General features: G+C 53.4%; 1 protein-coding gene across 1 annotated transcript; it reads left to right on the top strand.

Annotated features, from left to right (window-relative positions):
• Nucleotides 1–6052: 6052 nt before the first annotated feature.
• Nucleotides 6053–7008, top strand: N0V96_004987 (uncharacterized protein; the record flags this gene model as incomplete). The annotated part of the gene is made up of 2 exons (XM_065757278.1): nucleotides 6053–6538; nucleotides 6586–7008. The coding sequence occupies 2 exons, from the start codon at nucleotides 6053–6055 to the stop codon at nucleotides 7006–7008; spliced, it is 909 nt and encodes a 302-aa protein (XP_065614047.1).
• Between the last annotated feature and the right edge of the window lie 7498 nt (nucleotides 7009–14506).

Raw genomic sequence — 14506 nt, 5'->3', positions numbered from 1 at the left:
TGCAGCAGGTCAGCAATAGAAATGCGCAGTGCGACCAATTGTAGAGCGACATGCCGCTGGTCAATGTGAACTATCACAAGGCGAATTATTTCAACCAGATTTTCGGGGTGAAAATCTGACAGGCCAAGTTGAACCGCGCGAGATGATGGGGTGGGCCGGGGGTATTGCAGGAGGGAGTATCCGTACGGAGTACAAACTCCAAAAAAGACACTCGGTCAACGACCGCCAGTGAGCAGTCATCCAAGTTTGGGTGGGAGGAGGCGTTGCCGCGTTGATCGAATAGACATGGGCATGATATGACGTACGGGGGGTTGGTGGATATGAGCTGTCGATGGTCTTCTTGGTGGATGGCCGATGGATGGATGGCCTGAAGGGTATCCGTACCGGTATTGCAAAGGACCATACTGTGGTAAGGACGGTGTGCCTGGAGCCGATGCCAACATTGGTGATCAACATGGGTTCGTGGCTATTCGGACAGCGGTGCAAATTGATGTCAAGGGTTCGGTCGGATGGATTTTCTGCCCAGTTCCTCCGGGACCCTGACAAGGACAGGAACCAAGGGCGACGAAAACCAAAAAAGGTAAATGATGTGACAGGCGTGCAACAGAGCGAGCCATGACGGTCGATGGACAGGGACAGCTGTTGGAGGAAGTTGGAGAAGCTGCTGCTAAACGCGTGTCAGCCAAAGGGGATGACGAAAGAGAGTTGAAGGATTGAATACCGGTGGTAGTAGTAGTAGTAGGCCAGGGGCATGGCGCACCAGGCAGGCGGAAAGAGAGAGAAAGATGAGGTGGGAAAAAACGAAAAGAGAGGAAAAAACAAGGAAAGTGGATACTCTGAAAAGGTGGAGAGGAAGCTCCCACGACGGGAGTGCACACTGCAGGAGGTTGTTTGGTCACTTTGGTGGGTGCGTAGGTATCTGGGAAAAGCTCGGATGGATCTGGATTACCTAAGAAAAGGGGCCCCATCTTATCCGATTCCCAATGGATCTTTCCATTGGATCTTTGTGAAATTCCCGCCCAAGGCCACAAGGCAACAGGGAAGGGCGTGGGTTCGATGGACAGGCGGGCGGCTTCCTCCCGTCGATTCGATGGTCACCTCACCCTTCATTTTCAGTTTCGGGCACTGGGCGCTCATTCAGATCCCTCACTGTGAGTGAACTGGGTCGTTGTGAGTGGAGTCCATCAAGTGAGCCGGGGCACTACACTACACGAAATCAGTGCTGAATGAGACGAAGCGATGGTTTACATTGCTCATTTGGTAGCATACGGCATATCGCTCTCGGATTTCAACTAGCGAGCCTGGACTACTCCGAAATACTGGACAATAAGGAACATGGCAATCTCCCCAAAGGTCAAGTTTTTATTTTTATTTTTTTTATTGTTTGATTGGGAATGCAAGGTTCCAAGGTTTCCACCTCGGGTTCTTTGGGAGGGAGAATACTCGACCTTACAAGGCTTCAATCAGGTGGGCTGCGGCACGTGGCCACTGTAGGGAACGCCAGCGCTGTCCACCTCACTGTGTACCACAGTACCTACGTTAAGGGCCAATTCCCGTCCTCTGCCCAGATCGTGTCCAAGGTAAGGTAATCCGTACGGCAAGGTCCCATCTACATACCGGTACTGCTCTGGTTCCGACTTGCACCCCATCACAATTCTCCCCTTCCTCCTCCTTCCAACTGTCTTGGACGCTCTTTCCACGCTGCGCTTGCCGTCTATGGCCAGTGCGAGCAAGTGGGAGGAAACGCTGCTTCCTCATGACCTGGCCAGAGCACATTCCTTCCCTCTCAGATATCCAATCCTCGCCTTCCTCTGAAAGAAAGTTCGGGACGGCGACGCATCGGCGCGGTCCATAATTGGGCCGAGAGATGGCAGGTTGGCGCCTTGAAGCCTTAGCTTCTTGGCCTTGGTGCCTGGAAGTGGGAGCCTGGGAATATGTGAAGCCGAAAAAAAACCTATCCCGACGTCAGTCCAGTCGGGTTCGGACCTAGGTCCGGGCCCTCTGTCCCATCAACACACTTCCCCATTGCATGCGATTCGCTTGCCAGTCCATTACCTTTTGTTTCATCACTTGGCAGAGAAGCGTCCATCATCATCATCACCTGTCAACATCCAGCTCAGCCAGCAGCCGATCCTGTATCTGTACACATGCCCATGGCTGCCATTTGGAATATCAGCGTGCTGCAACGTACCGTACCACAAGCACAAGCACAAGCAATAGCTTTAGAGAGCTCTGAGAATCTCTGAGCAGCCGCAGGCAGCTTCGAAGCTTTGGCCGTCTCATTGATCGATCCCCTCTTCGAATCTCATTTGAAAAAAGGGCGACACTAGGAACCTTGGAAAGTGACAAGAGATCCATACAGATACGTATACCTGCCGCCATCCTTGCGAATCACCCAACGACATCCCCTGGTCACGGACATCTGACATTCGAAATGTGCCGCCCCGGTACGGATACTTCGCCCATCCATCAAGCTCATGCTGCTGCCAACCTCACCAGGACAGGGTGCTCTGAGGGATCACACGGGCTACACTTGTGCTCGAGCTTCCGGCGCCGAATCCTTGACGTTACCCAGCGCCAGTTGTCTCCCCCTCTTCCAGTCTTTCTCCACATCCTGTTCGTCGGCTTGCTCACGAACGAACCCTTGCCCTGCTCGACTGGATGCCTCCATATCTTGGGGTCGTTACGGAGTACAGTGACCAAAGTCGCTGTCGTCGAGGGTCCTCCAGGGGTTGTCGACGAGAGTCACCGCCAGCTTCGTGACATCGCTAAGAGGAGGATGGATCAAGGATGGGTGGAAAGGAATGAAGGCACCAAGAGACAGAGCACAGTTTCCATCTCACGCCACTACCTGGCATCCACCCGACAATCAAGACGTTGCTTCTGTCACGTTCTTCATCGACGACGTCGTGGGATCCGTAATTGCTTGGCCACATTGCCGCTTTTGTTTCTCGACCAATCTTGCGTCCTCGATCCGATCATTGCCGGTCTTCACGCAAACTGGCACAGCCTGATGCAACCGCTCTACATCTTATCGAGATGGTACCGGGTGTTATCAACAGACCTTTAGTCGAAGCACATCCCGATCCCCTTATATCATGCTTCAGCTTGTCGCTGCTATCACTGCATCGGGTCAACACTGCGCGCAATTCAGCGCAGCTCCAAGAGCGACTGGCAAAGCTAACGCTGATGCCGACGCTATCGTTACTGGTGACTGGAAAGTGTTCCGCTGCAGTCCCCCAGTCATCACCGATCATGATCCCAGCGAGCCCCCCCTGCCCAGCCGCAGGACCCCTTCAACAGCCAATCTGCGATCCAGCCGTGACAGCGGGCCAATTATCGTGGGGCGCCTTCCCTGCGGTGCAAAAAGTCGTACCATTTTCCCTTCGTCATCAGATATTGGCACGTCCATACTCGACTGGAAGGCACTTGTTCGCAGTCGAGACTTCGGGTGGGTGCTGAGAGCCTGGAACTCTTCAGAAATCCAGTGTTCCCAATGAGGAGTTGGACGACTGTGCGTCCTAAACTCTGAATAGGCTGAAGCTGAGTCCAGGCACCTGTGCCTGGGGAGCCCTTAGCCGATCTTTGTGCTCGCCGCACGGCGCTATGAGAGCTTCCTGACGCCTCTCGGAGTATTGTCTCCAACGTTTGATGCCAAGCCAGTCTGCATCTGTCGCAACCAACTGAGGGCACCAGTTCATGGCCTACATATAGATACTCTCGTCTCGTACCACGTTGTCCTGAGGATAGTGGCTCAAGTCGCCTATGCTCACTGAGACCGCACGGAACGGAACAAATCCCAAGAGGTGAAGCTCCGAATGCAGGCCACCTGCACATCAGTCAATCAATCGAACTTCTGTCGCCGCCAATCTGGGTGCTAAAACTTTCCCCCTTCCTCTCACCCCGGCCCGTCGACTGGATGGATACCTTGACAATACGATGCGTTACCTGGCTCCCCCGGGCCCCCTGTCTGCTCTGACCGGTACATGCACACGCATCTCCCTCTGGCCCCAGGCGGTTCAGTCCAACACACCGCACATCTGGTCCCCCGGGCATCGATTCCATGCCCTCTTCCCCCCCACAACCCCAAGAACACTTACTACGTAGGGAAGGGATCTGGTCCATCAGGAGCAAAGGGAACATGGACGTTCCGCCGTTGAGGCACTGTACCAAAAGCCTCCTGTGATCCCCCCCTGTTGCCGCGCAGGTACCTCTGTACTTTATCATAAATGTATGCGAAATATACGTCCACTCAGAAATCACACCCAGCCCTGGGTGCCAGTCCGTCGCTGGTCTCATAATACCTCTGTCATTTCCTCCCATGATTCTCACAATTGCGTTTCCTCTCTCCCTCTTCTTCCCTTTTCTTCCTGCTCCTCTTTATCACACACAACCATCAAAATCCCCTTTCTCAGGACACATCAAGAGACTTGGAACTCCCTTCATCGCATCAAGTCTAACCACTCCAACCCACATTTCTTGTGCCAAACTCTCAAGGCACAATTCGGCAGACACCAGCCCGTGATAGACCCTCCCGCGCTTAGACAGGCGATCTCTCATCACATTTTATCCGCCGACTCATCTGGTTCAACTTGCCGGACGACGATAGAGGCACAAGCGCCGCCATATGAGCCACGGCTTCTGTTCGACGTACGAATACACATTCTGTGTCTCTTCAGCACTTTGTTGAAGGGCGCCCGCTTCACCAGGCACTAGACCGGCACCACAAAGCATCGGCATCGAAAAGAAACTCAGAACTTCCCACCGGTCCAGGTTCACGGTATCTTCGCCAGCCCACGCCCCTCCTCGAGTCTCACTCCCAGACCCAGTTGAAATTAGCCCACTCGGACTAGTCTCGACGAGGGATTCTAACAGTGTGTCTTGGAAGAAATATCCAAAAAGCCGCCACAAAGAGCAGCGTGGTAACTTGACCAACGCTAGGCGGCTTTTCTTTCTCAGCTCCGGATCTTTCGACACACCCAACTGGAGCCAGCATCACCCCCGATCCATCGCCCCCCCCTCCTCCTCTCCCACCCCTTTTTTCAACACACCCCCCAAGCCGAAGCCCAAGAGAAAGATACATGCGGTGACCTTCCCGCTCCCGCCACCACGCACACCACACACGCCAGATAGCTTGATCAGATCTTGCCTACCGGGTACCCAGCTGGAAAGAGAGAGAGAGAGAGAGAGAGAGAGGTTCGACTAACCTAACCTAACTTCGTCTTCTCGTCCCAGGCCAAGCCACACCACACCACACCATACCTTACCACCACACACTCTGCCTTTGGTTGGTTTGGTTTCTCTCGCCCATCTTTCACTCTTGCACTCTCTCACTCGTCTCTGTAACCCTTCTTCCCTGCCCGATTTTTATTCTTACATGACTCTGAGCCTCCCACCTTGGACCATCTCTCCTATCATCTCCACCCATCTACACCAAACTTCACCGGACTCCCGTCTTGACACCGACCTCACGGACTAAGGCTCGCTCTCGTCCCCTCACGCTTTGGTCGAGTCAGATGCACAGAGACCTACATCCGCATCTGGGGTTTTAATCACCATTCATCTGTTCTCCCGGCAAACCCGCTATGGAAGCGGGCGGATCTGGTACTAGGCAAAGGTAGGTTCGATTCTCATCGACACCCACACACCCCCCTCTGGCCTTGATTTGTTTCCCACGTCCTGCCCCTAGACCAAGTATTAATCAGACCTTTTAAACAGCCGTCCACCTTCTGCCAGCAACCCTGATCGCTTTGAACCTCGTCATCTCCCACCCAGAGAGCCTCTCGATAATAGACACTACCGCGACGGCCCCGCCATGGCGACCGCAGCCCTTATTAGCCCGAGCTCCCATTACGGTCATCCCTCGTCCTTCTCTTCCGGCTATCAACACCACCCAGCTCCAGGACCAAGCATCGCAGGCATGATTTCGCCGATTGAACCTCGACGACCATCAGATGAGTCGGAGACTCCTCACCGACAGTCGCTCCCTTCGCTCTCAGAGGTCATCTCTGGTGCGAAGCCCAGTCCTTACCCCCCTTCCCAAGGCTCAAGCATGTCGGGATCTCAAAGCTTTCCCTCGCCCTTTGCTCCTGGACCTCCCAGGTCCTACGCCGAGTCGACGGAGAAGAACTCGCCCCGACCTCCTGTTCCTGCTTCGACTTTCCCGCCGAGGCAAGATGCTCTCCCGGCCATTTCAGATCCCCCGAGACCTCCTGCGTTCGTAGGCCGACCGCCTGCGCCATTGAGCGGTTTCTCTGGACCTCAGCCCAGCCCTCCTCTCAAACATGAGCATATGCGCGATATGCGCGAGAGCGATGCGCGTGCCGCCGAGAACTCTGCCTCATACGCTCAACATTCCATTCCACCCCCGCCGACGATATATCCGCATCCCCAGCATCCGGGCCAGCTTCCTCCAGGACAAGTACCGCTGCCTGGATATCCAGTCTCTCCGCGTCACGCTGGCCCACCTCCCCCCTTCCCCTACGAGGCCCAGCGTCCGACAGCTCACAGAGAGGACCCTGAGTATGGCCCTGCACGGGTCAGGACACATCTCGACGCGTGGGGGTACCAGGATTGCTTTTCTAGAGTGAGTGGCCCCGCTCAAAACTTTCGTCCGTCAAGCTTACCAATAAGTTCACTCAGATTGGTTCAGCAACAAGAACGATCTTTAACTTCGCCGAGGCCTATGGCAAGATTGCTGCGGAACAACAGGGCGCTCATCATCCGTTACACGACCGACTTCCTACCGAGATGGAATTGAACGAAATGATTGACAACGTGGAGTACATTCGAAACTCGCTGGACTCGGTGCGACAGGTTGTCAAGGAGAGCAACGAACGTGTACGGGCGGCCGGAAAACAGAAGGGATATGACGATGAGGACACGCCCATGTACGACGGCATGAATAAGCAATATGGCATCACCGAAGTCAAGAAGCGCAGAGGGGTAAGTCTTGTCGATCGTGCGCTTGCTCTATTGGAGAATCAGAGTGTTAACCAGGTGGAATAGAGAGCTGCACCTCCTGGAAGATGCCACAGCTGCAACCGAATCGACACCCCGGAATGGCGCCGAGGCCCCGATGGTGCCCGAACACTCTGCAACGCATGTGGGCTGCATTACGCCAAATTGGAGCGAAAGCGTCAATTAGAGGCTCGACAAATCCGACCCAAGCCCTCTGATGAGAGGAGCTGAAAACGCCTTGATCCATCAAAGGAATCAGAGATACACACCGTACATACATGGACGAGCTCAAACTCCATCGGCCGATCTACAACCAGTTTGACACGACGTTCGGCCTAGTCCGCGCCATTACACAAACACACACACACACACACACACACACACACACACATATACACACATAACAGATACCCCCCCTTACTGCCTAACGGCTTATTATCCATCCAGCAGCGCCTGCACTGCGTTATCTTCATGCTCTAGCAACAAAATGGCTACACCTACTTTACCTCAACTTTTCTTTTTCAATACCCGGCATCGACTTCATCTTGATTGTATATATCCTGCTCTTCAACATATTCATCGGACGGGCACCAAGGGACCAGGCATTCATCCGGCGGCGTTTATTACATTTTGATCTCGACACTTTCCTTATCTTGTTTCGTTCACATCCTGCAAAGGGAAGCGGAATTCCGGCTTTTTAGACAAAATGAGGCGTCACCCAAATTGAACGCCACAAGACACGCCTTTGGAGCGAGCAACCGCAGACCGACAGTCGATCGTTACCAAAGCAAACAACGTCTTACTTTTTCGTTCAATATTTTTCCTTGGCTGCGACTGGCAGAAGAGAGGGAGTTTCCCGGCGAGGAACAAGCAGAAAAAAGCACACGTCGGGAAGGCGTGAAGCGTTTCGATCAGTCCTCTTAGGGGGGGAAAGAGAAGTAGACGACGATATCGGAGTCGTATTTCTTGCGAGAAACAAAAACGGGCGACTTTTTCACTTATTCTACTTCGACTTGGGCGCAAGGCCGTGCACACTTGGCATTTTACCATTGTTATCACACAACTTCCTGGGAAATCGGGATGGGGGGTTGGATTCCCCTTTGATGCCACGGACCATGCGAGGGCACACAACAACAACAACAACAACAACAACACAGTTTTAGCTGATTTTTAATTGTACGAGTAGCCATACAAGGCGAAATACCACGGGAGGAGGCGGCGGCTAGGAGTGGCGGAAAAGGAGGCTAGGAGGGCGGCTTATTTGTACCTACCCTACCCTTTCAAAGCAGGACTCGAGAAATCTGATGAATAACCGAGACTTGAAGTTTCACAAACTTATCTTGTTGCCACCATTTTCGCTCACAATGTGAAATTCTATAACATGAATGATATGATTATGTGCCAGGAGGCGACTAGACGGGAAGTGGAGGGAGATCTGAATCATTCATCATCGTACGCCGTATCTCAGGGTTTGTAAGAGGTAGAGTAATTACTGCTTCACTCGTGACAAATCCCCCCTAGTCCTACCACCGACTGAATGACATGCAAAGTCGCGAGTTACGGATACTCGGTGAGCAGATGAATGGGTACGCAGCAGTCGAAAGGGAAGGGGGCCTGTTTGGACCAGGGGAAGGGGGTTAGTGGATGCAAGTTTGCTTCTTTCGCCCTTTTCTCGATCTCGGAAGCGTGATAAGCGGGAGCGGGAATCTCGGGGAGAAAAATCAAAGAGTGTTTAATTTTTTTCCTTACCCTTGGGCGGTAATGTTTGATGTGAGAAGTGACCAGAACAGACAGTCAAACGTCAGGGCCTCCCGTCCCACGTGGTGTGTGTATGTGTGTGTGTGTGTGTGTCCGCCGAGTACCATTAGCTACCTTACCTTACCTACTTTGCCTGCCACTGCCTACCTATCCGTACACTCAGCTTTACCTCTGGACCCCCCCCCCCCCCGAGCAACGCCACAAACAGACGTCGTTTCCGGTCCTGGGGCGGCAAGTCAGGCAAGGTCTGGATGGTGGATGGCGGATGGGCTGTGGCTGGCTGGGGAAGGGAAATTCTTCATGAAAAGCTGGGAACCTTTTTTTTGTATTGTCCATTCTTCGGTACTTGATCTCTGCCCCCCTTTGTTGATCTCCAGACCGCTCTCTTTACTCCTCACAGATCGACTGCCGAGAGGTCGGTTTCTTTCAGACGTGAACAGGGGACCCTACCTATTCCACCGCCGTCGGGGTGGCCTCAGATGAGGGAAGCATCAGATCGAAAAAAAAAAAAAAGAAAAAAAAAAAAAAGGTACAAGGTGGATTTTCCGATATCCTTCAGTCAAGAAAGAAGTCGGGGATGGGATGGGATATTAGATGGCCGGCTCAACCGGGACACAGATCGATCAAACTCTTTTTTTCTTCTTCTCTTCGCAAACTTGGCATTCTTTATTGACAAAAGGTACTACCGTACCGCGGACTCTCCTGTAAATGATGTAAGGAATGTCCCTGTAGACACGATGTGTGGATGCGTTGTATGCAGATTTAGAAAATGGGCGACATTGCGCCTATTGTTGTTCGCAGCGGGAAAGAGGGATGGACCTTGAGAGTTCAGATTTCCCCCGGAAAGGCCCAGAGATTCGAGTGCCGTGGTAGAGGGTACGGATACCAGGTACGTATTGTGTGTGTGTGTATTATGGAGTGAGATCAAAAGAGAAGTCGATCGATAGAGAAGAAGAATTACAAGGCCCCTCCCTGTTTGCGTGAGGGTTTCCAAGGAACGGGGTGTGTGGGTAAGTAGATGGATGGGTGTGAGTGTGTGAGTGCGTGTGGTTTGGATACCGGGTCGTTGCCGCGCGGTTCTCGGGAGCCGATGAGATTCCTCTCCAGATTTCTATTGCTTTATGTATACATACACACTGCAGACCAGGTGAGATACCCAAAATTCTTTGGATCAACTTCTTGGTTTAAGATGACGCGTGAGATGGAAAGGATAAAAAAAGAGGTCATGGTCCAGGGTAATCTCGCAAACGTGTGCCAGAAACGGGGAGAGTTGGAGAAGCTGATGGGGAACGGAACGGATCTGAATCTCGACAGGGTAAATCGGAAGGCAAGCAAGAAAGAAGAAAAAGTGTCACTTGTCATGGTTTCTGATCTGATCTGATGTATGTGCGACCCAAGGAAAACTTGGGTGCTTGGCAAACCCACGCCGCATCAGACTTGGGTTTGACATGATGTGATGTCTTTTTTTGCCCTCTTCAAAGACTTCACATCTGCCCCACCACCCCTCATCCATTCATCGGCTTTATGCCTTGGGTTCTCCCCCGATGTTGCACGAGATACGCAAAGACACTTGTATAGAAGGTATCGGTAAGTGAGTGGGTTGATACCTGCTCACCTAGCTCGTCTGGTCATCAGCAGTCCGAGAAGAGAACCAACTTCGAGACATAATCCACGCCCCTCCTCACCAGGGGGCCGGGATGTAAGCGCTGGGCAGGCACGGATACAATGTAAGGAGAAAGAGCTTGGTCAGAGAGAATCATATCATGTAGATTTCCATGCTGGGGTGCGTATTCAAAGAGCTCTAATTGGATAGGCTCCGCGAGGCGGAAAGGGCAAAGCCGGTAAGGCACTCGTAAGGCGACCGCATATCTAAATTTCGTTCGGGAGTAAAAGGCAGGAAAACACAAACCGACGCATCTCAGAATTTCTCTGGTGACACAAACGGGAAATTGGGGAAGAGGGGAGAAGGGGGCTGACGGAGGTAAGCAGGGCGTGTCCATCTATCCGTACATGCACTATCGCGATGTATAACGACGTAGTATCTATCTATATGGACGGCAGATATACCGTGCAGTCGCGCCGTCCGCCGATTCCGCCGCGTGCAACGTGGGCAAGGTTAGGCTGTCTGGTAGGGTACGATATACCCGTATTTATGGGGTTTAAGAAGAGAAGTCCATATTCCGTTCACAACAGACAGAGAGAGAGGGAAGAGAACGTGTGGCTAGAGAGCGACGTAACAATAGCTGTACACTCTGTGCTTGGGTAGCGTGAAAGAGGGGGGGCCCTAGATCGCAGAGACGGGTAGTCTGCTTGTTCATATCGGTGTTTGTGGGACGTTGTACGCGGATGGGTGACTAAAGGAAGGGTAAACTTGCCTTCTCGTTGCTTGTTCTCTGTGCCACGGCCATCCCCTCGTGCCATGTCAGATCCCCTTCTCCCCTCTCATCCAGTCCCGTACAAGAATTAGATTTCGGTGTCTTTCCCGCGCCGTTTCCTCACCCTTGCCGATTCGACGGGAGAAAAAAAGGGGTACACAAAATAGTCTGGGGTGGGCTTGTTGGTGTCACTAAAAGTCGCAACCTCAGCATTACACATGACACAAGGACTCACCACCACCACCAGCAGCAGGCAGAGAAGAGTCAGAAGGGCCAGGTTGCTGTAATTTAGCCATTTAACAATGCATTCGGCCGTAGCTAACCTTCGCGGAGCAAGCTTGACCTGACACTGGGCCTGCTTTGTCGGTGCTGTACGTGCCGCCGTACGGTACGGTGTGTCGTCGTACAAAGTAGCATTACCGACAGCTTTCTGATGTCCAGGATAAGAGTGCGAGCAATGCGAGCAATGCCAATGCAAGTGCGGGTTGGGGTGGGAGGGTGGAGGTGTGCATCTTACCGTGGTCGCCGTAAGGTAAAGCATGGATGAGAGGGTGTGGCAGCAACAAACTGACAGACAAGCGCCCCCCGTAAATCACCCATTCGACTTTTAAGGATTGGTTGTTTCTCTTGACCTCAACCCACGGTGAGGTACACCGTACGCCTCCTTTGCCTCTCTACAGCTACAGAGGCGTCTTCTTTTGCTGTCCCTCTACTCTTTTTCTCGGGGGCAGGCGGCGTGCGGGCGGCGGTGGCTTTTTCAATTCGCGATGCGCGCCGCTGCTTACCTTGTGGCATGTGAGCTGTCGCAACTGGTGATGTGTTCGTTGCGCCGATCTTCCTGTTTTTCCCCTCTAATTCCCTTCCCCTTTCGTGCATCTTCCCGTAAATCGTGACGATTTGCTTTCCTGTCTCAATCTCTCTTCCGTTGCCGCCGTTCGCCGTCGTCTCTCCTTTCTTTCCCTTGTCCTTTTCCCCGTCGATGGAGGGTGTGTCGTTTCTTTCCATGGCTTCTAGCGCACGGGAACGGCTGATGGATCGTGGCTCGCACCCCTTCACCCTGAGGCTCTGCAGGAAAAAGAAGCTGACTGATTACGCTTCCCCTGTCGTGGCCGCCTGCCGTAGAGTTGTGGATTATTCGTGTTGATTCGGCAGAATCGACCGCCCGCAAAGGAATTGTTCAAAACAAGGACGATCAGAAGTGCTGCGTGGCCCTGTCACCCGGAAAGGTCCCCTACGTTCGACCGGGGGGCGCTTGGCTTGTGCTAAACCAACCACAACGCGGGCGTTGGGCGTTTTGACGAGTTCCAAACCATGAACCCCCCCCATTTGCCTTGTACATACAGACGAGGGTTCAGCTGCATTGGGACGACGACGAGGATGTCGTTGTCGTGGTTCCCTGGCTGGCGTGATAGCTACGATCATGCCGGAGGGAGGTTCGACCACCAAAAAAGGCTGACAAGCGGGGAGACATGGACCTTCCGTCCCGCACATTAGTCAAGTAAACGTTTCCCCCTTCTCCCAATGTCCATGCGGAACTACAGTGGAAGGTTGGAAAAGGGACCTTGTGTCGGGCTTGGCAGCCGTGCCCAGATGCCAAGTTCTGGGTTTCCGTACCAAATTCCAGAGGGCAGTGAACGGATGGGAACAGTATGAGCATGGTTCGAGATGTGGTCCATGTGACATCGCGACAGGGCGTTCAAGGGAACCGAGAAAAAGTCTATCTGGAAGGATTCTGCGTGATGTGCGTGCCATTGACCGTGACTTGCGGCTAGGCGCGCTGAGCGCGAAGGGGTAAAGAGACGGAGTACATAGAAACTCGTCACATTTTTCCTCCATCACCGCCCCGGGGAATACTTCGCCGCGTGCCTTTGTCTGGGACCCCGTCTTGCAGTGGATGCCGATGCCAGAGATCATAGATTGCCATCAGTTTATTGATCTTGTTTCGACCAAAAGGGGATTTTTGTGGGGAGGCTCGAGAGCTGTTTTGGACTTTGGTTGCATTTCCCTCGAGGCGAGGTTGCGAGTCACATTCCTGGTCTTGATGGAATGATTTTGACTTTGACGGGAGGCAAAGATGTGTTTGGGGCTTGCCGGTATCTGGACGCTGGGAAATTTGAAGGAGGCTTTGGTGGTATTTTGGTGGATGTAGTGAACTGTCGAGGCCCAAAAAGCATGAGAAGCGTATCCGTACCCAGTATTTCGTCGATGCGAAGACGGCCGGGACAAACACAGAAGATGGTTGTGTAGCAGGCCGCATTGCATTCCGCAGCACAGGTTCGTCAGGACGTTGCATGCTCTTCTGCTTGCGGCCTCGTAACGTGTCTCGTTCCGAGAACGAAGGGCCCGCGTGAAGTGGGCTCGTGCATGGCAAACGGGAGACTCGGTGTGCACCGCATGCACAATGTTGGCAGACATCGGCTCCGGGCCGGCTGGTCTGGCATGGAAGAGGAATGGCGGCGCCCCAAGGTCCAAGGTGGCGCGTCTCTGCGTCTTGTCCATGCGCCCGCGCGGTGCAGACGAACCCTTCCGCCGCAGGTCTCCAGGCACCCTACATGCGTCGATGGAGTGACGCATGGGTACGGTGCAAGAACGTGAGTTTTCTCATCGCCCTTTCTATGGTGTTTCGGCCCAATCCAAGCGCTCGTCCATGTGGGCAGACAAGTAGTCATCTGTCCCTGGGCTATCTTGGCTGGACCGGCTGATCAATCTCCAAGACTAAGAGGCAGGAAACATGGCAAGAGGTCGGCCGTGGTGCTACCAGCCGCGCATGGCTGTTGTCACTGCGCATTGTTTGACAGAGTGCAGGGCCGTACAACGGCATCAGAGTCAAAAGCTGCAAGCAGGCGCATCTGCATCTATTCGAGATCTCTGTTTCGCGCTGTGCGAGCTTCGCGGGAGCATAATGAGGGGGGACAGGCGATGGCATCGTGTTGCGTGGGTCCGTGTAGAGTCCTGGCAGGCCAGGCCAACGCCGCCAGCTGGGCATGAGGATGGCTGATCTGAGAGACTTGCAGTATTGGCCGATGAGGGGCTGGTAGGTAGCTTTGATGACGGGGTTCGTGAGCTGCGAGAATGTCTAGGAAGCTCACCGTACAGGCGATGATGATGTTGAGGACGACGCAGGTTCGTGAGGATCGGGATGGGTCTAAGTGGGCTTCGACAAGGGTCCAGCTCACCGTGAGAGACCTCGTGGCAGACGGGAGGTCAGTGCCATGGGAGCAGACTGAGCAAACTCTTCTTTCAAGCATTCCAAGGACGGCCCGTTTAAGCAAGCTGTGCGGTTTTGACGGTTAGCGCCCGACTTCCGAAGTTCCATATCTTGTTCATTGGGCTTGGCTTGGACAACACGGAGGCCACGCTGAAGGTTTCAGACTCGGTGGCTTGAAGGCTGGACATGAGTAAATCTCGCTTGA

Source organism: Colletotrichum fioriniae (genome assembly GCF_027942845.1).
Source record: "Colletotrichum fioriniae strain IMI 355084 chromosome Unknown scaffold_5, whole genome shotgun sequence".
Taxonomy (NCBI): domain Eukaryota; kingdom Fungi; phylum Ascomycota; class Sordariomycetes; order Glomerellales; family Glomerellaceae; genus Colletotrichum; species Colletotrichum fioriniae.
The sequence above is the reverse complement of the archived record's forward strand: the minus strand, read 5'-3'. Positions and strand labels throughout refer to the sequence as shown.